The sequence below is a fragment of the Haemaphysalis longicornis genome, unplaced genomic scaffold (assembly GCF_048455015.1).
Source record: "Haemaphysalis longicornis isolate Haplotype H1 unplaced genomic scaffold, Haemaphysalis longicornis Haplotype H1 scaffold_71, whole genome shotgun sequence".
Taxonomy (NCBI): domain Eukaryota; kingdom Metazoa; phylum Arthropoda; class Arachnida; order Ixodida; family Ixodidae; genus Haemaphysalis; species Haemaphysalis longicornis.
In genome coordinates this window covers 1,430,816-1,454,869 of record NW_027526425.1, presented here as the reverse complement: position 1 = coordinate 1,454,869, position 24,054 = coordinate 1,430,816, and the positions used below count along the sequence as shown (strand labels likewise).

At 48.8% G+C, this 24,054-nt stretch overlaps 1 protein-coding gene across 1 annotated transcript in view; it reads right to left on the bottom strand.

Moving 5' to 3' along the window:
- Positions 1-15,544: 15,544 nt before the first annotated feature.
- The window catches only part of LOC144148019 (uncharacterized), a 40,883-nt gene continuing 32,373 nt past the window's right edge, over positions 15,545-24,054 (bottom strand). Inside the window, exons 2-6 of the mRNA XM_077679620.1 lie at positions 19,307-19,907; positions 18,393-18,459; positions 18,266-18,330; positions 16,609-16,774; positions 15,545-15,925 (exon numbers count right to left, since the gene is read on the bottom strand). Coding sequence (XP_077535746.1) covers positions 15,750-15,925; positions 16,609-16,774; positions 18,266-18,330; positions 18,393-18,459; positions 19,307-19,858 — 1,026 coding nt within the window. The 5' untranslated portion in view covers positions 19,859-19,907 and the 3' untranslated portion in view covers positions 15,545-15,749. The remainder of the gene's footprint in view (positions 15,926-16,608; positions 16,775-18,265; positions 18,331-18,392; positions 18,460-19,306; positions 19,908-24,054) is intronic.

Here is a 24,054-nt window from a genome sequence, read left to right as displayed (position 1 = left end):
GGGCCGGGCCCGGGCTCGGTGTTACGGGCCCGGGTCGGGCTCGGGCTTCACAAAGCGGGCTCGGGCCGGGCTCGGGCCTTAAAATCAGGCCCGTGCAGTGCTCTACTCACCACATGCTGCGGTGTGTCACTGGCTGAGCCGATATTCTGCACTAAAAACGATAAACAAATCCTCCCCTGTATAGAGTTTTTGGCTCGCGTGGGATATTTGCAGGATGTCTAGTTTATTATGTTCCTTTCCCCAATGAACCAACTTATGTACCAAACTTCAACCCGTGAAACTGTAGATTCAACTTTTTTTCCAATGCCGGCACTGCGATATCACATTTTGTACGGGCGCATGTTGCACGCAAAGGTGTTGTTGCTTTTTGTAGGGCTCAACCTGTTCGCAATGAACGTACGTACCACCTTATTTTTCAGAACCCGCCGAATATTGAGATGAATCCCATCATCTTGAAGATCAAGAAAGGAGTGTTTGTAAGGGCTGTACCACTGTGATATGTATATTAAGCACAAACATATTTTTTTAGCTTTTTCTGTACATTTTTTATTTCTCGCTTAGTGGAAGCACTAATCAAATTAAAGCGTGCTGTGCGCTACAAACAACAGAATTGTATTTGTGTACAGTGCACACACGACCGACATCGGTTCCCTGTCCACCTTTCTACAAAACTTCTACGAAAGCCAGGTAATGAAATTTCTCGATCTCTTGTATAATGACACCCCGTACTTATTTCAATTGCATGGGTGCTTCCGCACTGTACTTCCATGAATGGTGTTTCAAAGCTTCGCTTTACATCTATTCCCATCTTTTCCTGGAATTGCACAATCGTTTTTCGGAGGTTATTTCCGTTAATGGTTTACTTAGCGATGAGCTTCACTTCAGTAACTCCCGAAAGCACCGAAAGTTAATAATTAAGAAGTTAATTAAAATGTATGTCTTAACTGTATCATTAATTCAACGTGTAACCATGTAACTGAGCTCCTCGAGGCCCTCTTGTAGAGATAATTCGAAAATTTGTAAATGTCCTGAAAGAAAACTACAACATCATCGAGAGCACATATATATTCAAGACGATGGACTCCTCTATCCTGCATCTTTCAAATCCATCCTATCCATCCATTTTGTTCCTATCATACCCATTCTTTTATTTATATGCCTTCATATGCTTCCAGTCCTATCTCTTGCAAAATATTAACTTATTCTAATATTCCACAGGTAGTTAGGGCTCAGCATTTTATCCCCGGCCCAACATCATCTGTGTCGGCTACCTCATTTATGATATTGGTTTTTTGTTTCTAAGCTCCTACTAATTCCAATCGTTGCCCTTTCTGTTGCTTGTTGGGTAGACACGTGGTTTCTTTCAGGATTATGTGTGAGGCCGCACGGTTCTGCCTTATAAGATATTACTAGGGGCATGCTGTCATCGCCCGCTCCTCGAACATGGCTACACGCGCAGGTGGTGGCGTTTTAAGCAGTAATTGTGGCTCGGTCACCACATATTGGCGGTATGCTAATGTGTTCATAGAAACTAGGCTGAAGTTCACTTAACAAATACTTGGTTTTAGGTTCGGAGCACCTTAGGACCTCACAGTGTCCGTCGCGTACGTGCTCATAGCATTTACAATCGCAACAAATCACACAGGCACCGGCAGGATTCGAGCCTGTGTCTGGTATACCAGACAGAATTAGTGTCAGCCGTCTTACCTACTGCGCTACGACCCTTTTTTTCTTTATTACCTGTTAACTATACAGACCAAAACACACACACAAACACACAGGTCTGGGCTACCACCGTGAGTTAGTACCCGAGAGGGAAATGGCTTACTCCCTCGCGTGTAACGGTGTGGAGTACATTAGGACATTTAAATGTCTGTCCGCGTCCATCCGTGCCCACACCACCATCAAGCGAAACTATGTGCGGAAACTACTTAAAAGGGAACAAAAACACTCCAAAACACTCGAAAACAGGCACAAACATAACCTAGCAACGAGAAAACGCGCAAAAACACCGGTGTAGTCAGGTTGTGATCAAGGTGTAATACACAGTTACTGCATGCAACTACGCAACATGGCGCTACGCGTAAACACGACATCGCGCCGCGGTGCACCGCGTATATAAGCGGGTTCCGGAAATCACACACCCTCTTCCCGCCATGAACGGAAACGAAAGTAAGAAGCGTCACGCTGCTGCTCAACGTCTACGAAGACAACGAGCTTCCTCGAATACGAAAGCGCGGCAAGCGGAGGCAAATTAAGTGACTGAAATCGAATGACGGTCGCGGCGCAAATCGGATGTCACTTGGGGCGCAACTTAGATGTCATTTCGAGTCCCCGTACTCCGAATTCTCGCCATCTTCCACGGAGTGGAGATGCTGCCATTTTTAAAGACAATAGTCTTTCCTGGACTACTTAAACCCAGAAATTTCGGTCTGTCTGTCCGTCTGTCTGTCTGTGACCCGATTCAGCAACCCGACCAAAGTAAAGCAAGGCCTGTGCAATAGTTTTATATAGTCACAGCTAAATATAACCGTCTACATCCGGTGGAATGTTCATACTTATCAACATTGTTGAACAAGAACAAGACATTACGCAAATATAAGACAACAAATTAATACAGAAGGGATATTTGCAGTGGTTGTTTATAAAAAATCATACATGCTTAATTTTTGCGAAATTAAATACTTCATCAACTCCAGAAAAAAAATTCACTCCGCCATCGCCTGCTGTCACCCGCGCCACTATAGCTTCTGGAGCCATTTTAAGAAATCAACCAGAAACAGTTACGAAAGGTTCCACTAGATAGGTTCCACGTTCTGCTTGGAACGCACGTGGAGTAGGGCAACCTGGTTCTATAAATGCTGATGTAGGGCGCCTTGATTCACGTGCGTCTCCGCCGTACGGCAGCGTTGGCATCGAGATACGAGGCCTGGAGCAGTGGAACGCGGTACATTTAAAATGATTTAAGCAAACGTTTTGCGTCTTTACCTCAGCAGTATATAGCGCGACACAAGAAGGAACAACCTGAGTGGTGAGCGGGAAAGTGAAGGATTTACTTGGGAAAGGTCCATAAAGACTATCGTCTTTTGTCGACATTTGCAAAGAGAGGAGCAGATACGCGGCCAATTTTTTTTCTACGCTACCCCACACGAGCTTTGTCACATGAGGTGTTGACGACCACACATGCCGTTCCAATGTAGGTACCCGTACAGCACCTCCGGGATGACGCAGCACTTTTGTTATTGCGCTTTGCACCTAAACCGACCTAAAAGGTTCCAAACTATACTGCCGTAAAAATGCGTATCACTAATACAAGAGAATACTTTTAACCACTTAATTTTTAAAACTGCGCAAAAAAACTTCCTGTAGCGGTTGCGGTTTGATCCCCAGCCGCTAGCGTCAGAACCATGCACTTTACCACAAGACCAGGAATGGCGAACATCCGTCTTTATTTATCGGTTGCTGGAGAGAATAGCGGGAGTGCTCCAAGCGGACCAGTAGATGGCCCTAGGCGTGGCAGGAAGCGCTGGGCTTCAACCTACCTGCATGGAGACGGAGCGTCGCGTTGACGTCTGACGTCAGTGCTGCGGCGGCTCCTTGCGGTATCAAGACGCGCACCGTGCGCCCCCACGTACAGGGCACGAACACGTGTTTTTTGTTCAGTTGTTTCTTGTCTTGTGGCTGCCTTCGTTCCATGTTTTTGCGGATAAAGAAAAAGGTCTCCCAATAGGCGTGTACAGCTCTTGTCCATCCCCTCGGGTGGGAGTGCGCTCCACTTATCTTCATATCAGGGGCTTGTCGTAATAATAAACGAAGAGAAATCATTAAATAGCGAATATTTTATTGGAAAAATGTCGGTTATTGGTAATAAATGTTAACTTATTCTGGATGAATACGGTATGTGTTCCCACGATTTGTAACTAGATCCGACAAGACGCTGCCACTTTCCGTGCTGCATTATGGACAGCACGCCTACAACGGGGAGTACTAGCAAACGGAAACACCGTTGTTACGCACAAAAAAACCTTTTTTAAACACCTTTATTAACACTGTTGTTTTATGAATTTTCAGAACATCACTGTATTTGCGACGAAGAAGCAGTCGCATGGTAGGTAAAGCTGGCTTGTTGTAAAAGCGCAACGCAGAAGTAGACGGCGCCAACAGCTTCTGCCACGCAACACAAACATGCCCACTCCTTCACTGATTCATCTCGGCAGCGGAAGACTCCTTTTCTGACACAGTCGAATCTCGTTTTAACAACGTAGTTCCGGCACAATAAATCTTTCCGTCATATCCGATATTCGTTGTATCAGAAGCGGTAGAAACTGGCTCCAACAAATCGGCACTCTGCCTTGCGCGCTAATCCTAGATACAAAAACGCATTTCTCTAGACTTCGAACCCGCTATGAACGAGGTAATGATGTCATTTAAGTTATTCATACTGCAGACCAAGTTGCTGGCCCATACAGGAGGGGCAATGCGTAGTGTTACGATGCTGCGCGCAGCTGCCTTGTCCGTGCGTCCTGCAATGTTTTGCGAGTGTCAGCCTGCCGGACAGATCACAACATGCCGCAGAACGGCCGGCGCAAGGGCGCCTCGCCGTAGGCGCGGTTCAAACTTCGGCGGCGGCAAACGCCACATGCAGCGACATGCCCGAATAACGCGGATGCCGCAGTGTAAACCTCCTTTCTCCCCTCTCTTAGACTCAGCGTGCACCGCAACTATCGACCCCTCAGGAACTCTAGAGAGAGTGTTGTGTGTGTCTGTAATATGTCTGCGCCGTGTGCAAAACCAGAAGCAGCGTTGTTTTACCGTTACCACTTTGTGAATATGTACGGGGCCCCCAGTGCAGAAGTTTATTCGTTTTGGAGCAGCGAATCAATGCTGTCACTCGGTTCGAGCCCTGTACTGTAACATCGCGTGGAATTGTATTGTTCCTGTCTTGCTTCGGCTCATCTCTCGCCATGCAGTAAACCAGTGTTGTTCGCCAGCGGCTTGTTGTCGTCGTCACAAAGGGAGCAACTTTTGCTGCCGCTCTACACCATGCTATCTCGCATGAGGGAGGCTACGTAGCCTGGTTCAGGGACGCCTTCCCGTATGCAACAACTGGTTGCCAGGGGTGGGGTGTGAACTTCGCAACAATAGCAAGAAAAAATACAAATAGCGCATGAACATGGTGCTACTGATAGCATCCTGTTCATAAACCTAACATGCCTCCATGTGGCATTTCAAACTAAATGAACAGGAACATGACAACATGAAATTACAAGAGAACATAGTCCTTTTGCATAACTTGCCAGCGTTCTCATTTATTTGAAGAGAGATGTGATCTTCGTATGGTGGCTTTTCATAGCACTAAAGGATGAAGATTGCCAAAAAGGACTTTTGGACTTTTTAGTCTTACAAACTACTAAAAAAGCTGTTGTGTTATCTTCTCATTTTTATGTTGGTTTTTGTCTATTTATTATCTTTACTTTTATCTAAGCAGCTTTGAGTTTTGAGCCTCGCGCGAACCAAATATTTCTTCGTTATAGCCAATATTCCGCGTAGCTCTCGAGGTTTCGGTTCCGTTATAGAAATAAAACGCGTCATAGAAATGAAGCGTGACCAAGCAAACTTCCTATTTACTTTGCTATAGACGATAATTCGCTGTATCAGTGTTCGTTATAACGAGGTTCGGCTGTACTTCCGTTTTATGGTACCCTCCCCCCGCGCACCTTCAAACTACATCTTTTTTTTTTTTTTTTTGCGGACGTTTGCTATTCAGCATGAGGGCAAATTAAATATATAGATACACCCCGGATTCCCGAAGGACGCGGAGCAGGGGGCCATGATGTCGTCCTTGTATCCACGCCATGAAGTCTGGCGGACGTCCGGGGCGCGGGCCGCAGGTGGCGATGTGCACAGCGCGTAGGCTTCGCAGAGCAGGGCAACTCCACACCAGGTGCTCTGCTGTAGCCTGGTCAACTGGAGCGAGGCAAAAGGGGCAGGTGGAGTTGAACGGGGCATGGTATTGAGGAGGCCAGGACCTCGTCACAGCTGGCGTGAGGGCGACTCCCGGGCGAAGACGTCTGAGCAGGACCTCATCTTGGCGAGACAACCGGCCAGGGAGATCTGTACCGCGCGGGGGTATCAGAGCGCGCGCGGTGCGCCGTAGACGTTCTTTTGCACTGGCAAGGCGAACACCGTTTGACGAAGGTGCAAGATGAGCTGGATAGTGCACACGCATGGGGTGTGTTGCGGCATCTGCAGCCTGCATTGCGGGGTGGCTATTCCGTTGGCGCCATGACACGCGCACACGACATGGATAAGTGTCCATTATGTCCTGGATTTCTAGCTGAAGTTCGTTGGACGTGAGAGTTTTACGAAGCTCTCGAACAGCTGCCGACGAATCAGTGTAAATTGTACACTGTGGTGAAGCGTGGTTGATTAGCAACGATGTGTGTAGCAGAGCATCCCGCACTGCAAGGAGTTCTGCCTGCGTTGATCGCCACTTCTCCGTTGTTATGTAAGTGCAGAATACTGGATAGGGAGCCACAGTCGGACAGAGTAGAGCCGTATGAAGTAAGGTATCGGAAGCACTGGCGTCGACAAACATCAGCGTAGACGAAGGGCTACCAATCTCCATAGAATGCGGAATCGGAGCACCAACTGTCCGGGGATGAATACGGGCAACAGGTCGTGTATCCGTTAATTGGTGGAACTTCCATGGGGGCCGTATATTGGTGTTTGATAGTGGTGGGGCTGGTGAACCCGTCATGTACGCTGCAAGAGCGGTGGAATCAGGGTCAAGGGCTTGTTTTTGGAGGCGGGCTTATCGACGCTGATGCACTAGCTCATCAAACGTGTTGAGCTGCGCTTCCTGTTGCAGATACATACTACATCTGATTTTTTTTGTGTGTGTATTTCTCTTTCCAATTCTTCCTTACGCACATTCAACTAAATAGACATGCACAAGTCTTGGCCAACCCATCTCCGTCAGCACGCGCCTATACCAAACGAAGAAAAAGAACAAAATAAGACCGCTACGACGGTTTTAAATGTTATTGGCTATTGGTTAGGCAGTGCAGTAAACACTCATTAACCCGAACTCGCATATCTCTAAATTTCGGTTAAGTCGAAACTTTTTTCACCGTGCATTAACCTACCATGGGTGCTATGCATTTGCCCCATCTTATCTCCAAACGTTTTTTGGAGGGGACAGGGGATATCTCAAAATCTTGACCGGGAGGGCAGAAGGCAAAGTCCACTCCCAACAGGAAACGAGGGCTCCGTGCGAACGCTTAGCTCTTACTCTATTGCCGAACGCGGTCGTGAAGGGCGAATTTGAAATTCCCGCGGACGCAGCCGTTTCCTATCCGCCTTGTCAAGCAACTGTGGGAGTGATCACATGTGCGCACTTGCGCGCGACTTATGCGTGGTGGGGCGGCGTGCGCAGCGTGCGCCCGTCAGTACGCAACCTAGCCCTTGCATGTGCGGGCGGGTATTCTTTGTTTGCCCCGCGATCTGCGCGCGACGCACCTTGAGTTCAGTTGTTTTTTTTCCCACCAGGGGGCCAGCCGATGCGGGCGAGATTCACATCGGCTCCGCGAAGTACCCGTCCTCTGACGCATCAAGTTGATGCAAGGCCACAAAACCAGTACTGGTCGACAGACATTATCAGCGTGATTACCGGGAGACCAAATTTTCTTCAGGCAAGCCATTGTGTCTCATTTTACGAGCGCGGAAACTTTCGAAGCGGTGGCCGCCACGCTAACCCTAAATCAAGGGTTAGCTGGCCAGCGGCGGTTACGCAATAGCGTCCTTGACCATGAACGTGCAAGCAGAAATGGATACCACCCCTGCCCTGGAACCCGGCCCCGAGCTGAGCATCCAGGACGGAAGAATGGCAATCGCAGTCCACGGGTCCGTAGAGGACGAGGAAACACCGAAGGCGAGAGCGGGCTGGCTACAAGTGCGGTACGGTCGTGGCCGGCAGGCAACAAACAACAACAGCAACAACGGCACGGGAACATCAGATCAACCCCACAAGTCGTCGGAGACCACTACGGGCCAAGGGAGGCCCACCAAAACGCTCACCCGAGCACAATGCGCTCGGAAAGTCAACAATGCAACCGAGAAAGCAGCCCGCATGCCGCGCGACATGGCTAGAGACGAGAACAAGGTGGTGATCAGACCACGAGGCGGACTCACAGTGGGAAAAGTTAAGCCTACCAACCTCATGCGGGCCATCGCAAGGGCGGCAGGCATGGACCTACAAGATGCAGCGGCAGAAGACACGGCTTACCCCAACGCCGCACAAAATATCATCGTGGTCAGCACTCCTAGCGAAGAGAGAGCCAATCGATACGCGGATATCCGAAGAATCGAAGTGGACGCACAAACTTTCGAAGTCTACGCCTACGGCACGGCACCGGACAACACGGTAAGGGGAGTTATACACAATATCCCCGTAGAAGACACAGAAGAAGACATCAACGCATATCTCAAATGTAGCTACAATTCGACGGTCCTCGGAGCACATCGCATCGGTACATCCGAAGCAGTCATAGTCCTGTTCCAAGGCGACCGGGTACCAACCCACGTCAGATACGCCGGAGTAATGATCAAGTGTACAATTTATAAGCAACACAGGGAGGTGTGCAAGCACTGCGGCCAAGTAGGACATCGCAGGGATGTTTGCCCCACGCCCAACCTCAAGGTCTGCTTCGGCTGCGGAAAAGCCGATCCGGACCAAGACCACGAAAAGACATGTCAACCACACTGCAAACTATGCGGAGGCCAACACCCAACCGGTGACAAGAACTGCAGGAACCGATACAAAACGCCGTTTCAAGTCAAGAAACGCCAGTGGGAGGCCAAGAACGCAAAGACCGCTGCAAACGCCGTCGGGGAGTCTCGCCCATCGTCAAAGACGAGACTATCGAGGAAAGACGAATTCCCAGAACTACCAAGCGCTGGCAAGAGAATACGTCATCCATCATCGCGCGGCGCCAGCCGCGAGAGATCGAGCAGTAAAACAAGAGGTGCCAAGACAGCGGGATCGCCGGCAGCGACCGCCGCCGCAGGTGTGACATGGGTCCGAGTAGCAGCCGCCAATGGAGGCGGAGCCAAGCAGCAGACCGGCCAAAGTGGCCTGCGCTCACCCAGCCGAGGAGACAACGACAGAATACAAGCTCTAGAGAAGATGGTCAAAGACCAACAGGAAACCATCGCCAAGCTAACCAAGCAACTCCAACAAATCTTCGTCACGGGAAGGTGCAACATGGCAGCACCGCCAAAGACTCCTCACGAGATGTGGCTAACAACGACGGCAAACGTAGCAGTCACGGCACCTACTGCACTCCCACCAACAGAAGTAGACGTCAATCACAACACTGCAGGCGGTAACAATGAGGAAACAGAGACGGAGGAAAGGGAAGACGGCGAAATCATTGAAACCGACCAGAACACATACTCCCCGACGCCAAGGCCAGTTATAGCCGAAGACCCGGAAAAGCTGAACCACATCGGCTTCTCGGTGAGACTCAGCCACAACACCAGAAGAATCGAGAGAATCGAAGCTCGACTCGACAAGCAAGGAGCGCAAATAGACAAGCTTGTGGCACAGTACGGAGAAATCAAAGTCAGCCTGGACGAAACCAAGGCCCAGTTTCGAGACCCAATCGCCAGACTGGAGCAATACCTATACGAGAAGCTAGGGGCGCCAAGTACAAACGTGACTGGCCACAACGCCGCCGGAGACACGACCCAACAACAACAACATCATGGCTAAGAAGACCCGTACCACACTCAAAGTCTGGCACTGGAATGCCAATGGCCTCCGATGCCGACTGGCACTACTGCAACAACACGTGCAAGCCGCGGACCCCCCACCAGACATAATAATGGTCCAAGAAACACACCTGGAAAAGAAGCCAACACTCCCCGGATACAGAACGCACGCAACACCTCCCAGTACGAGAACCAGCTCCAAGGGTGCCGCGCAGGGAGTGTGCACGTTTGTCAGGAAGGATCTAACAATCATCCCACACGACCGCTTCCTCGGCCAAGACACCGCCCTAGAGATGTGTGCGACCGAGGTGGTGGTCGGCAAAAAGAAGCAGACAACAGTCTACGCCATTAACGTGTATAGCAATCCACAACACCGAAGTCAACGGTTCAAAGCGATGTTCCACAAGACGTTGCGACAGGTTGGAAACAACCCAACAATAATAGCCGGAGACTTCAACGCACAGCACAAGGAGCTCGGATACGGGCTCACCTCGGCTAAGGGTAAAAATCTGCTCGAGGAAGCCGAAGAGACCGGGTTCGAGCTCATCACAGATCCACAGCAACCGTCCCGCATCGGTACCTCCACCGCCCGAGACACCAACCCCGACCTCGCCTTTGTGCGTCTCCCCAGCGGCAAGGCGTCCAAGTGGCGAAACACGGGGCATAGTCTCGGGAGCGACCATTACATCATAGAAGTGGAGGTCCCCATCAGGGGGGCGGACGCAAGGACCAACAAGAATACACACAAGCACAGGTTAACCGATTGGAATGCCTTCCGCCGAATCGACACCGACTCGACCATCGAAGATATCGAGCAATGGACCACGAAGATGGTGGAGGCCAGCAAACAAGTCACAAAGGAGATTGAAACCGACGAACAGATCCATGTCATGGACCCAAAACTGGCCTATATGATCGAGGCCAGAGGATCCCTGCAAAGACGATGGAAGAGACACCGACATCTACGAAGCCTGCGCAAGCGCATAGCGCACCTCGGCCGAGAGATCGAGAAGTACAGTCGCCAGCTATGCGCTCAACAATGGCACGCCATATGCAACGAGGCCGACAGACAGCCGCACGCCAGCAAGACGTGGAAGCTCCTCCGGCACCTGCAAGACGAGACGCAAAGCAAGGCCTATCAACATCACAGACTTGCCCAGATCGTCTACAAGGCAACCAAGACGCACGGTACTGAAAAGCTTGCCAAGCTACTCAATGAACAATACCTGCCTGCCACCCCTACCACTGACCACCCACATTATAGAGGAACGGCAAACCCCGAACTCGATAAAGACATAGAAGAATGGGAGGTCCGCAGAGCGGCGCAGGAACTGAACTGCAGATCGGCTGCTGGTCCGGACGCCATAAGCAACAAGATTCTAAGAAACATGAACGAGACGGCAATCAAAGCCCTAACGATGTACTACAACAAATGCTGGCGCTCGGGTGAGCTCCCAAAACAATGGAAGACAGCCCGTACAATACTGATCCCAAAACCGAACAAGGCAGCCAGCATACAGAACTTACGACCCATCTCCCTTACATCATGTGCAGGGAAGGTGCTGGAACATGTCCTGAACAATCGGTGGCAAGACTACCTGGAAGAGAACGACATATACCCCGACACCATGCTGGGATTTAGACCAAAGCTCTGCACACAGGACGCAATGCTTCTCCTGAAACATGACATGCTCGAAACTCCCAGCAAGGTTGACTGCAAGGCGATCCTTGGCTTAGACTTGAAAAGCGCCTTCGATAACGTCCGTCACTCCGCCATCCTGGAACAGGTCAACAGACTTGGTCTAGGAAAGCGGACGTATAACTACATACGAGCCTTCCTGTCACACAGGACGTCCAGCATCCAAATAGGGCAATTACAGTTCGAAGACCGAAAGCTGGGCAGCATAGGCACGCCACAGGGGTCGGTCATCTCCCCACTACTATTCAACTTAGTAATGATACCGGTGGCCGAAAGGCTAGCCCAGCTGCCGGACCTACGACACACCATATATGCAGACGACCTGACGCTGTGGGTAACAGGAGGCTCGGACGGACACATCGAGGAGACGTTGCAGCAGGCAATACATACCGTCGAAACCAGCCTCCACGGCACGGGGCTACACTGCTCACCTCAAAAATCGGAGCTGTTGATCATACCACCCTCTGGCCACCGAAGAAAGAAGGGAGAACAAGAAGCACACAGAAACATCAACCTCTACACCAAAGACGGAACCACCATCCCGCACGTCAATACCATCAGAATATTAGGCCTACACATGGACGCAGGCAACGGTAATCACACGGCGCTCGAAAAGCTGCTAACGAAAATAGGCATCACCACCCGCCTCATAAAAAGAATTTCGACGCGGCGTGACGGCAAGCGGGAAGCCAACCTCCTGCGACTACTGCAGTCGTTTGTGGTGAGCCACGTATCGTACGTGGGCTCTTTCCACCGATGGCTGCAGTACGAGCGGGATAGGATTAACGCAGCCATAAGGAAAGCATACAGAACGGCTCTTGGACTCCTGCCATGTACTAGCAACCAGGCCTTGGTGTCCTTGGGAGTCCATAATACTCTCGAAGAGATATGCGAGGCTCAGCGTACAGCGCAGATACAACGACTACAGAACACCAGGACTGGCCGGAAGATTCTACAGCGTGCGGGCCTCAGCCCGACAACAACTAGAGAAGAAGAAGAGGCTAACATGCAAAGAAAGAAGCTGCCGGCTATCATTAGTAGACAGCTGGTGATCTCGCCGCTCCCGCGCAACATGCATCCGCAGAGGGACAAAGAGCGCAGACAGGCCAGGGCCAGAGCGCTGACCGAGACCTACGAAAACGACCGCACGGCTATGTACGTCGACGTCGCTCAGATGCCGGAAAGACCACAGCACTTCGTAGCAGTGGTAATTCGCGCTGCGGACGGAAACACAGTCAACGCGTGCAGCCTCCAAGCCACCAATGCCGAGCAGGCGGAAGAGGCCGCTATCGCCCTAGCTCTGTGCGGCGGCGACGAGGCCCGAACTGTACTGAGCGACTCGCAAATGGCAATCACCAACTACTCCAGAGGCAAGGTGGGAATGGTGGCAGCCCGCATCCTCCCCAAGCACAAAGAGACCACAACGCACATAAGGTGGTTCCCGGCTCATGTAGGACCCATCGCCGGGGGTGTTGCCAACCGCAACGAGAAGGCGGACGCCGTCGCACGAGAGCTCGCGCGCCGTGCGGCGCCCCACCGCCTCGCCTCTCAGATTGCGGTGGAGAGCGCCCCTGACATGGAGCCCATTCTCAACTACAGCGAGGTCCTGGCCTGGCATAGAGTGGAAAGGGCGCAACTACCCCCGCCCCACCCAAGATTGAACAGAAGAGAGGGGGTGCTGCTACGACAATTGCAGACGAGGACAGTCCTCACACCGGCCCTGGCTCGACACATGTGTCCCGAACTCTACGGGGAAGTGCTGTGCAGTGTGTGCGCGGACGAACCTGCAACTCTGGCCCACATTATGTGGGGGTGTGGTGCGAGTGACTACAGTGCAGTGTCGGACCCACTGCCACCGGACATGGTGGACTACGTTAGTTCCTCCAACCCGAAGGAACAGCTCATCGCCGTCCAGCGGCTCGAGGACGCCCTTGCCCAGCAGGCGCGAACGGGAGACCCTCCATCCCCTAGCGGGAGGAAGCGGGCTCGCCAAGTAGCCAAAGCTGGAGCACTGGCCTAGAGTTCCCCGAGGTCTAGCCTCCCGATAGGGGGCGGTGAAGCCCTGCGTGGCCTGACCCGCCCCTGCACGCCGGACACAAATAAATGTCATTTTCTCTCTCTCTTTGAGTTCAGTTTTGCTGAGTAGTGAGTGGTCTGTCAAACGGACGCTTCCGAATATCGACCAAGATGTCCCACCGAAAGCAGGGCAAATCTCTGACGTTAGAGAGAACAGTCGCGTTAATCAAGGAAATTTTTTTCCCTGCGAATTCTTGTGCCTTTACTACGGTAGCTCTCTCGTGCAGTGGAGCTTTTCCTGACAGCACTGGCTTTTCTTTTACAGTGACCTGGGCAAACATTTTCGGCGTTTTGCTTAACTCGAAATACCGCTTATCAGGAAATTTTTCCCGGTTTTTACTGCTTCGAGTTAACGAGGGATTACTGTATTTATATTTGTATTATTGCCAGTAAATGTTCTGTACTAGTCTAGACTGGGCACTACCCCAGTTAGTATCACTCTCCGTTACCTCAGTACACCTTTCATGAAGTTCACTCGTTAAAATATCTGGGGATCCTGCACACCAGCGAGCTTCATTTAAGCCGGAATTTTACATTTTCAGCTGCGAAAGCAGCGCGTGCACGCAGTTGGCATGTTCCACTGTCTCAGCCATTGAAGGAAGGGTATGCGCCGAAGCTGTTATTATAATGTGATAATGCATATGTTAGCCCCATTTTAGAATTCAGATGTGTATTATTCTCGGGGAGTGCGTTCGTGCAAGCCCATCGGCTGGTTTTCTTAGATCAGAAGTCTCTTCGCTGCTGCGTAGGGTTGCCTACGAGTGCTCTTAATGCAGTACTTCATTTGGAAGCGGGTGTCCCTCGACTATTGACGAGGTACAGTGGACGCTCGATAATTCCAGAGTGCACTTTACCAAAAAAATGCTTTACCAAAGATAAGCCTTTCCTTAACTTTACCAAAAATGCATCTAGCAAGCTGGTTTATCTTGTAAATCTATCGGAACAGCAGCGTGATAAGCCGATCGAGTATGGTTTTTAAAGGGTCACCTTGCCGCGGAAGTTAGCTAGGTTCGTTTTGCTTGTCTGTGACTCAACGCGTGCGCCGCCCGCGCGCCGGAAGAGGGAAACGTTTGTAGCTGTCAAAATGTTGATGCTACGAGGTTAGAGTTTGATACAAAGGTCGTCTATAACTCGATGAAAGAGGTGTGCGAAAAGATTAGAACTTACATGGCATATTTGCTGACGAAAAAGTGCAATTTTGTGCAGCACCATCCGAACGGGTCCCCCATGAATGGAAGCTTCTAGAACGTACGGTGACTTTTTTACATTTCGGCTTTTGGCTGCAACGTCACCAAAACACGGCTAGCGAGATGATGTGACTTCGGAAACTGTCGGAACACCAACGTGATTACGGGAGTGTGGCTTAAAGGTTCACCTTGTCGCGGAACTTAGCCAGGTTCGTTTTGTTTGCCTGTGACTCAACGCGGGCGGCCGCCCCCGCGCCCAAAAAACAAAACGTTTATAACTCTCAAGATATTGATGCTACGACGTTCTCTAAGCTTAATAAAAGAGGATTGCAAAAGGATTAGAACTTACATGGCAGATTTCTTGACAAAAAAGTGAAAATTCACGCACAACAATCCGAACGCGTCCGCCATGAATGGAAGCTTCTAGAACGTCACGTGACTCTGTTTATATTTCGGCTTTTGGCTGCAACTTTACCAGAAACACGCCTAGAGAGCTCGTTTAATTTTTCAAAATATCGGAACAGCAATGCGAATAGCGAATATGCCTTTTAAAGGGTTACCTTGCGTTGGAAGTTAGCTAGGTTCGTTTTGTTTGCCTGTGAATCGACGCGCGGCCGTCCACTCACCGAAAAAAGAAAACGTTTGCACCTCTCACAATATTGATGCTACGACGTTAGAATTTGGTGCAAAGGTGGTTTAGAACCGTATGAAAGAGGAGTTTTTGACATAAAAGGGAATTCATGCAGAACCGTCGGATGCTTCCGCCATGAATTGACATTTCTAGAAGTTAATATTGACATAAGTTGCTTTATTCAAACACAATAAGCAGACAACTTCCCCCAAAAATTTAAGTTGGGGATCCACTCGCTAGGGCGTTCAGACAACGAAGTATAATTGTACAAGATAAAATACGCAATCAACACGAAACTGAATACTAACGGGAAACATTGACCTCACATACGGGATTTTCTTTCCTGGCTGGTACAGTTTGTTAGGGACCCTATATGACCTTTTTACAAACTGCGCTTTGGCTTCTGCGCATGGGCGACGATGACATCATATTTAAGGCTGATTTCATCGGAATTTTCGGTTGAAGCCTGAAGGACAAGCTGCTTTGCAGCCTCACGGAAGGCATTGTGTTTTTCTTGGGGCATCACTGAGGTCATCTTGAAGAAGGGAATATACGGGTCTGCAAAGAAAAAAAACGCTTCAACAACCTGGACGATGCATAAAAAAAATGACTACGTTTGAGCGCTTGATGGTTGAAATTGGATCAGGAAGTGAAGAAGCTCACGTGATTTGGTATGTATCTAAGTAGAAAGGGACGATTACGAAGCCTAGAAAAAACGGAAATGCTCCTGAACGTGACAAGTCGGGGCGGTGATATCGTAGCCGTGAGCAGGAAAATTTCGCAATGATTTTCTGAATTTCTATTTTTGAAAAACCCGACTTCAAAGCTCTGATTTTCCGAAAGGATGTGTTTGTTTCTAACCCTGATAGTACCAGCGCGTTTCAAGTTTGCTGCTAGCCGTGAAAGTAGCGTCGGAACTTTTAAAACCGTACGGGAAATGGACCACAACTTACTCAAGAATAGAAGCAAGGTATCAAATTTTATTATCACAACAATCATTCTGTTTATATCCACTGCAAGACGAATTTTGTTGCAATGAACCTTCACCCACTCTTGTGTTCCCATATCCAAGCCGACTTCTTCCTGCAAAATTTGGTTATTTTTTTACGTCCACTAAGCTATACCAAAGTTATGACTACCGTAGAATAAAGAGACACAAGCGTGATTGCATGCCCACTAAGTCTCTCGCGTGTGCTTAGATACTTTGGCAGCTGTACTGTAGTGATCTGACCCAGACTCACCCAGGCAATCGGCCACTGTGGGGAACGTCCAGTGACTAGCGTAGGCGCGGCAGGACACCAGCTCCAGTCCGGCCGTGGTGACCACTTTTATTTCGTTGGCTATTATCTCTTCTTCCGGCACAGCAGCATTGAAGCAGTATCTCTCGGCGAACATGCTTTTTAAATCCTGTGCAAGAACCAAAATGATGTGGTATCAACTAAGGCTCAACAAGACGCCACACGACGCTCGTGCGATCACAACGCACACTGTCACGCTTGGGCGCTGCTGCAGCAGGATGCACGGAGCCTCCTTATTTAGCTGAAAGTGCTGTGGTGCTTATTACCGCAAATATATAGAACTGATAGATTAGCCTTCGGTGTGTTTTGGTCATATTGGTATCATGCTTGTTTGCGCCGACAACGACGACGGCTACTGCTGCGGTCACTTTTCGCCTTTGTTGCGACAACCAAGGCGTTTGCCTTAATAACTTAGCCACCGGCAAAAAGGTGCATGTGGGAAGTAATATTTATAAGATATAAAATATAAAATATAAATACAAAATATGAAGACTGCCGCTACCCAAAGTAGGTTTTTCTCCCAGTTTGTTCCACTCGGGTGAATGACCACGGGTACAAAAACATCTACGTTTCCAACCCCTCAATTTTTAAATCTGACATGAACGTTGTTTTTAAACGGCAATAAAATGCTCTTTAGAACACTCAAGAGTCTGTTCGGCTAATATCCGCGACACTTGTTTTAGAGTATTTCATAGGCGCCGACAAGGAAGGAATGGGAGGGGAGCATGAGGCCCGAGCCCTTTCCTGGGTTTTCCAGTAATGCGGCAGATCCCCCCCGCCCCCTTCGGCCCTGACGCCCCAGCCCACACAATTCCGTTGACCATGCCGGTCTCGTCAAGCACGTCTGAGAGGTCGTTTTCTTGCCTGCGTCTGCTGAAAATGTACTTGCGGTTGCAGACTGGAAAAGCCCGGTTGAACCATTTTGGCTATTTTGCACACTCGCAAGGGGCTCTCCCGTAAAATCAATTTAAATAACATTGACGTCGATTTCGTTGCAAAAACAAGTGCCCGAATGAAGACTTTTTATCTAAAGATGAAACTATAGCATCAGATAACGAACTAATGTCTGGAATAATGTTTGAATTCAGATAATCAACTGGAATGAGTTGGTAAGGATGTGTCCGACACACTGCACGTTTTCCCGTTCAAATTATTCTAATCGCCATTTAATTTATTCCAGGCCCCAGCCAATTTAATTTAAGTGTCATCTAATTTGTTCCAAACCCCAACTAATTTAATCTACGTGAGAGCGAATTTATTTCGTGCGCCAACCAAATTAACCCAGCTGTCAGAAGGTTGTTCAGGGTTTTTTTTTTTTGCGAAATTAGGCGCAGACAAGCTGAACTGCAGGCCATCTCTGACTATGTCACCGCAGCTCTCCAGGAAGACCTACCCAGCTCCCCTGTACATCGCCATGTGTACATAAACTCTCAAGTAGTGTATCGAGCCTGTGCCAATTTGCAATTAACCAGCCCCATCACCAAAGTCATTCGCTGCAGTTTTAAATTCTCCTTGTATCGGGTAACGGCTTCACACTTCACTGGGTACCAGCACACTGCGGCATCCTCGGAAATAAAAAAGGACATTGACCAGCACGCACGAATTTACTTTCTGTGCTAGCTCGGAGCCCCTCCTCAGCCATGACGACGGTGTCCTTGCCCGTACCTGGAGAAGAAGCAGATCCCACGGCTGAACGACAGCTTAGTCAATCCCGCCGGACAGCTTACCTCGCAGCCATGGCCAACCCTCTGCACATCCCTGCAGTTCCTTCCCGTGAGTTCTCGCGGCGGGAAACTGTGATCATACGACGGATTCAGACGGAAAAACGGCTCACGCTGTTTTTGCTCCACAGTTTTTATCGCCGTGGGTCCGCTCCCAGTGTCCCGAGCCCCTGCAGCACTTGTCATACAAGGGCAGACCTACAACATCTAGTGTGGGACTGACCCGGCTACAGTATTCCTCGGTACCGCACCCTCACCAACGTGCGACTTGGACCGTGGCCCCCTTCTCTCCAGTTCTAGTCTTTTCCGCCGCCTAAAGCTCCTGCTTGGTAGGCTACTAGCTTGTGGCGCGCCCTGCTGCTTTTTCTCATGGACCCTGAATCACCAGTCATTGGTGACCGGCTCTGCGGCGGCGTGCAGGACATTACAACGGCTACGACTCGAGGCGACAACAGTGTTGCATCCAGGCCGCTGACGCTGTAAATGGCGGCATAATTATCATTTCCAACTTTCTTTTTCCCTACCAATCCCCCTACAAACCCTCTGATTATCCATAGCGGCTCCCAAGAGCACCAAAATGGGATAAACGTGTTTTCAATCAACCATTGTAAGTGCGATCTGAAAAGCCAACTTTCCGCCGCAAATGGCGGAAATAAGTAATGATAACCACGATGTTAATAAGAAGATAACGACGATGTTGACACGTTTCTGGTGTCGCTGCCATCTCAGCTGCGGTGGCCTGTGCACAGCCTACATCAGTAGTAGTATATGATATATGTAAAAACACTTCTATGGCACACCCGACATCCCTGTTAGGGATATTTCCTGAACAGCTGAGCCCAAAGTCACGTAAAAAACTGAGGCGAAAATATCTCAGCACTTTCGTCTAGGTACGATTCTCACATAGACAGCTTTCTCACCGGTGTGTAGGCACTCCACTCTTCCATTTCGTGGAGTCGCTGGAATACGTCAGTGATGGCAGTTCGGGTGAAGTATAGAATCAGGCACTCCCCTTCGTCCTTCAGCAGGTTATAGACGTTTCGGTAGGCCTTTGGCAAGTCCCAGACGTAGTGGAAAGTAAGGAAAGAGAAGACGCGGTCAAAGCTGTCATGCGTGTCCAAGATGCGCTGGGGGTCACTTTGCTCTATGTCCATAAAGTCGAACGTAACTTCAGGCTCAAGACAATGCCTTGTGGCGTACTCCAGCATGTACGGAGAGTTGTCCACGGCCACTACTCTCCTGCAGGGACGTAGTCGCGGAAGGAGGTGCTCCTGAAGGAAGTTTCCCGGGCCACATCCAACGTCAAGATGTACGTGGTGGTCGCTCGATGGATTCCTGAAGCGGACGCTGTCCAAGCCTTTGAGGTTTTCTTTGTAGCTGTTTGATTTTAACCAGGTGAAAGCTCCTGGCTCAAGGTTACAACAGCTTTCTCTCTGTCGTAATGGATACTTCGGTCGCCCATTCTTCTGCATTGCTGTGCTGTCTGGAAAGGTGCTCAGTACGCTCTTGACTACTGCTGAGCTGCAAAACAAGACAATGTTAGTTCCTAAACATCTTAGGAGTCAACGCAGAGAAGACCACAAAATATGCTATAACACAAAAAAGGCAAACCAGCAAACGGTAACTTCAAACAAAATATTTATGCAACTGGGAGGAAATGCTGCGACAGAAAATGCTACGACAGAAACTCCACTTTGCACGCGTGTGCATTAAAACACTTTGCGAGACAGGGGGTACGGCCAAAAATGGAGGAGATGAGGGGAAAAACTAGGACTCTGTTGGTGTGGCCTGCCGTCTTCGCCCTTTCAGCGAGCCAAAGCTGCTTACTTTGGTCTGAGCTGGCCAGCTCACTCTCCGACTGCTCGTGAGTTGGATTACGAATTGGATCAAAGTTTGGGTTTGCCTAGCATGCCCAAACCATATGATAGAGCGTAGCTGGGCTGTCACAGTGCCTGTACAGGGGATGGTATATTTAACTAGAAAACTAGCGCACTTATCACCCAGTCTTCAAATCGCTTCAGTATCAGTAATTTCGCGAAAAAGCGGTGCCCTGCCACCAGACCCTGTCGCGCACTTACTCATTTTAAGAAATACGCTTGTTAAGGTATCGCTAATTAGTGCTCGATTGTGCCCGATGGCACAGCTCAGCTTTTGCCGACATACCGGACGCCGAGGCGATGTCATAGACATGGTGGTTAGTGTGTTAGTGCGCAGACGCACGCAGAATCGATGCTGTTACAGTGCATAATTCCGCACAGTGGCACAATAGGCCTTGCTGCAGGAGCAAGGTCTGACTCGTATTTAGCAAATTGCTTAGCGACTAGAGGTTGTTCGTTCATACTCTGTGGGATGCCGTTTGCTAGGATAAAAACATGGAACGAAAGAACCGAGACGAGGACATCATTACTCTTCTTCATTCTTCTGATCTTTTTTTGCTTACATAATGTTCTACACTGATGAAATTTATCCGGCAAAAAATGCCTTCCCAGAAATTTGACAGGCTTGCTAGCGCGCGTAAATCGTTGCCTGTAATAAAGAGTTATGCGCGATCACTAGATCGTACGACAAAGCATGTGTATGTTACTTTAGCTGCTCTATGCTTATTTGATCAACTTGTAGGTGAGAAAAGAATAACTTATTTATCCTTTTGTTTACATTTTCGCAATATTTATAAGCGTCCGATGGCTGCAGGTTTGGGTGCAAATGCAAATGTAGGGCCACAGCGTTTCGGTTCCGAAAAAAATTCGAAAACACTTGATGGTAAAATTTTGAACAATTGGCATTTAACCGATAAACACCGACCTTAAAGCCCACGGCGGCAAAAATTACGATTGAAGTTCGTACTTCCGGATATCTGCTAAGTTATCGGCACCACTGGCCGTTCGCCCTTCTCGGCGATAACTGCGAATGGCCACAGGTCCCACAACGAGCCTCCTTGGTCCTCTTTCAAGATCAGTACACTCCTCTAAACAAAGGTTATATACCATGATATAAGCCAGCTCATGAGCGATTTGCCAAACTTCGCGCTCTATAAAATAAGTAACATTGGTGAACCCCTCTTCTTTAGAAGAGTTCACACAAAGAAGTGCCCAGTGGTTTCTCGCTGCACGCTGAGGCTTCTCGATCAACCTGTTTCTAGTGCAAACGTTGAAAAGGCATTTTATTTGCTGAGAATCATAAATCGAAAGCGACGCGCTGCCATCATCGACAATAATTTCGTAAGGTATGCTAGAGTATAGTACAACAAGATTTAAAATTGCAATAGGAGAAACATACTTGTTTTGTCTTTAACTATTTGTTCTTGTGTACATATGTGTATCTGTCATTCAAACCTTTGGGACAAACATTTGCCGCAAGAGTTCAGAGGTGTTCGTGTTCATATATCATTTCAACTGTGATTTAGAGTATTTAAAACGAGCGATATATATGTTGAATTTGGGGGAATAGGGTATTTGCAACATATAAACACCGAAAAACGCCGAAATGTCGCTAAAGAAATAAACTCCGAAAGACACCGCCCGGAAGTTATTTAAAATAAACTCCAGAAACCCGGAGCCGTAAACTACGAAAACTTAGAAAATTTATTCGAGGTTGCTTTTATCATATATATATATATATATATATATATATATATATATATATATATATATATATATATATATATCGTAGAGCGAACAGACGAACGGGTAACAAACAAACTTTATTGACGTTTCGGCCTGGGACAGGCCTTCGTCAGAATAAAACCCAAGCGTACGAGCATAAGCTTATAAGGCTTCAAGGGCCAATCACAGCAAAGAGGGTTACACGTGGTGCGTGGTACGTCAGAACAACTGATAAATCTTTAAAAGTGATGTGCGATGCAATAGCAAAACATAACTGGTTTTCACAGTAACATGTCATTCATGGCTGTAGCGAACAAAACAAAAACAGAAAAATGGAAGAGAGGGTGCAGTACAACCGAACCAGCATTGAATTACAGAGTAAAGTAGAAAGAGAGCAACCGCGACATTCGACCAATGCGTAAATGTTAAACAATATAAGATTGGGCCAAAGAAACTGATAATAGAGTAAAAACATTAAAACTATACCAGTGAAACTGCGAGCACGCGCGCATTATCATACACGAATGCCCATACACAAAGATGTGTAATCAAGATGTGAAAGTTCACACAGACGACTATGAGTGCGCCAAAAACGAACAAGAACTTCTTTCATTCATTAGAGATTTCAACAACTGCCACCCACAAATTTCTTTCTCCCACCAATATTCGGCTGAAACAATCAACTTTCTTGACGTCTCAGTGTCATTGCATGACGGAAAATTAACCACAAAGCTTTACAGAAAGCCCACAGATCGCCAGCAATATTTACACTTTGAAAGCAGCCACGTAAAGCATAAGAAGACCAGCATACCTTACAGTCAGGCGGTTCGCTTCAAAAGAGTATGCTCGCAAGAAGCCGACTTTAACCAAAACTGCGCAGTACTCCGTGACTCCCTTACAAAGCAGAAATACCCGGCACAGATTATTGATGACGCAGTAAAACGCGCTAGCAAACTTGATCGGAACGAACTATTGCTCCCAACCAAGCCGCCTCTTGCCCAACCAACTACTAATCTGATTCAAAGTTATTCAGCGTCAGCCCCAAAAGTTACTTCAATTCTTAAAAAGCACCATAATATTCTCACGCAAAGCCAAAAACTTCAACGCGTTTTTCCACATCCGCCCCGCGTAGTCTATCGGCGTTCCACGAACCTACGAGATTCCCTTACTTCATCTAAAACCACTCGCCCATCTTAAATCGGTTGTCGGCCCTGCCAAAAACCGCGATGCAAAATTTGCCCCCATATGACGACCACCACAACAGCCACTAGTACAGCTTCAAATTTTAAGCTTAATATCAAAGGAAATTTCACTTGTGACACAGAAAATGCTATTTATCTGCTAGAATGCGCGCAATGCCCACTTCAGTACATTGGCCAGACCGCCAACTCTTTCAGACTACGTTTCAACAATCATAAGTCACACATTAGGACCCTTCCCAATCTGCCGCTATCCAAACATATAAACGCAGCTGGCCATTCGTTTGATAAAATTAAAGTGACAATTCTTGAATCCGGTCTCCGTTCACACAATGATAGAGAAGTCAGAGAATCCTATCTTATTCACAAATTCAAATCCATGACATCAGGCTTAAACGAAAACATCGGCGCGCTGACGTTTTTGGCGCACTCATAGGATTAGGATTAGGAAAAACTTTATTTGTGCCTGCAAAACGACTAAGCGCCGCGACGCGGGCCTGGCGTCGTCCTAGGGATTGCCGTTACTAGGCGCAGCGCCAACGCTTCCCGTCACCGGGTCGCCTGGTCTGTGCTTTTCGAGCGCACCCCGGACTTGCTGGACGGCCCAGAGCTGAGTGTCCTTGTCGCTACTGCGTACAGCGTCCTGGAGCTGCGGCGGATAAGTTCTTGATTGAGCTTCGTTTGGAAACCGGGCACAGTCCCAGAAGATGTGCCACTGGTCTGCCAGACCCACACCACACACTTTACACACGTCCGTCGAATAAAGTTCTGGATGAAACCTGTGCAGCGTTGCCGGGGCGAGGATGCACCCGGTCTGGAGCTGTCGTAGTAGAACTGCTTCCTCCCGGCTCAGGCCCTGGTGGGGGG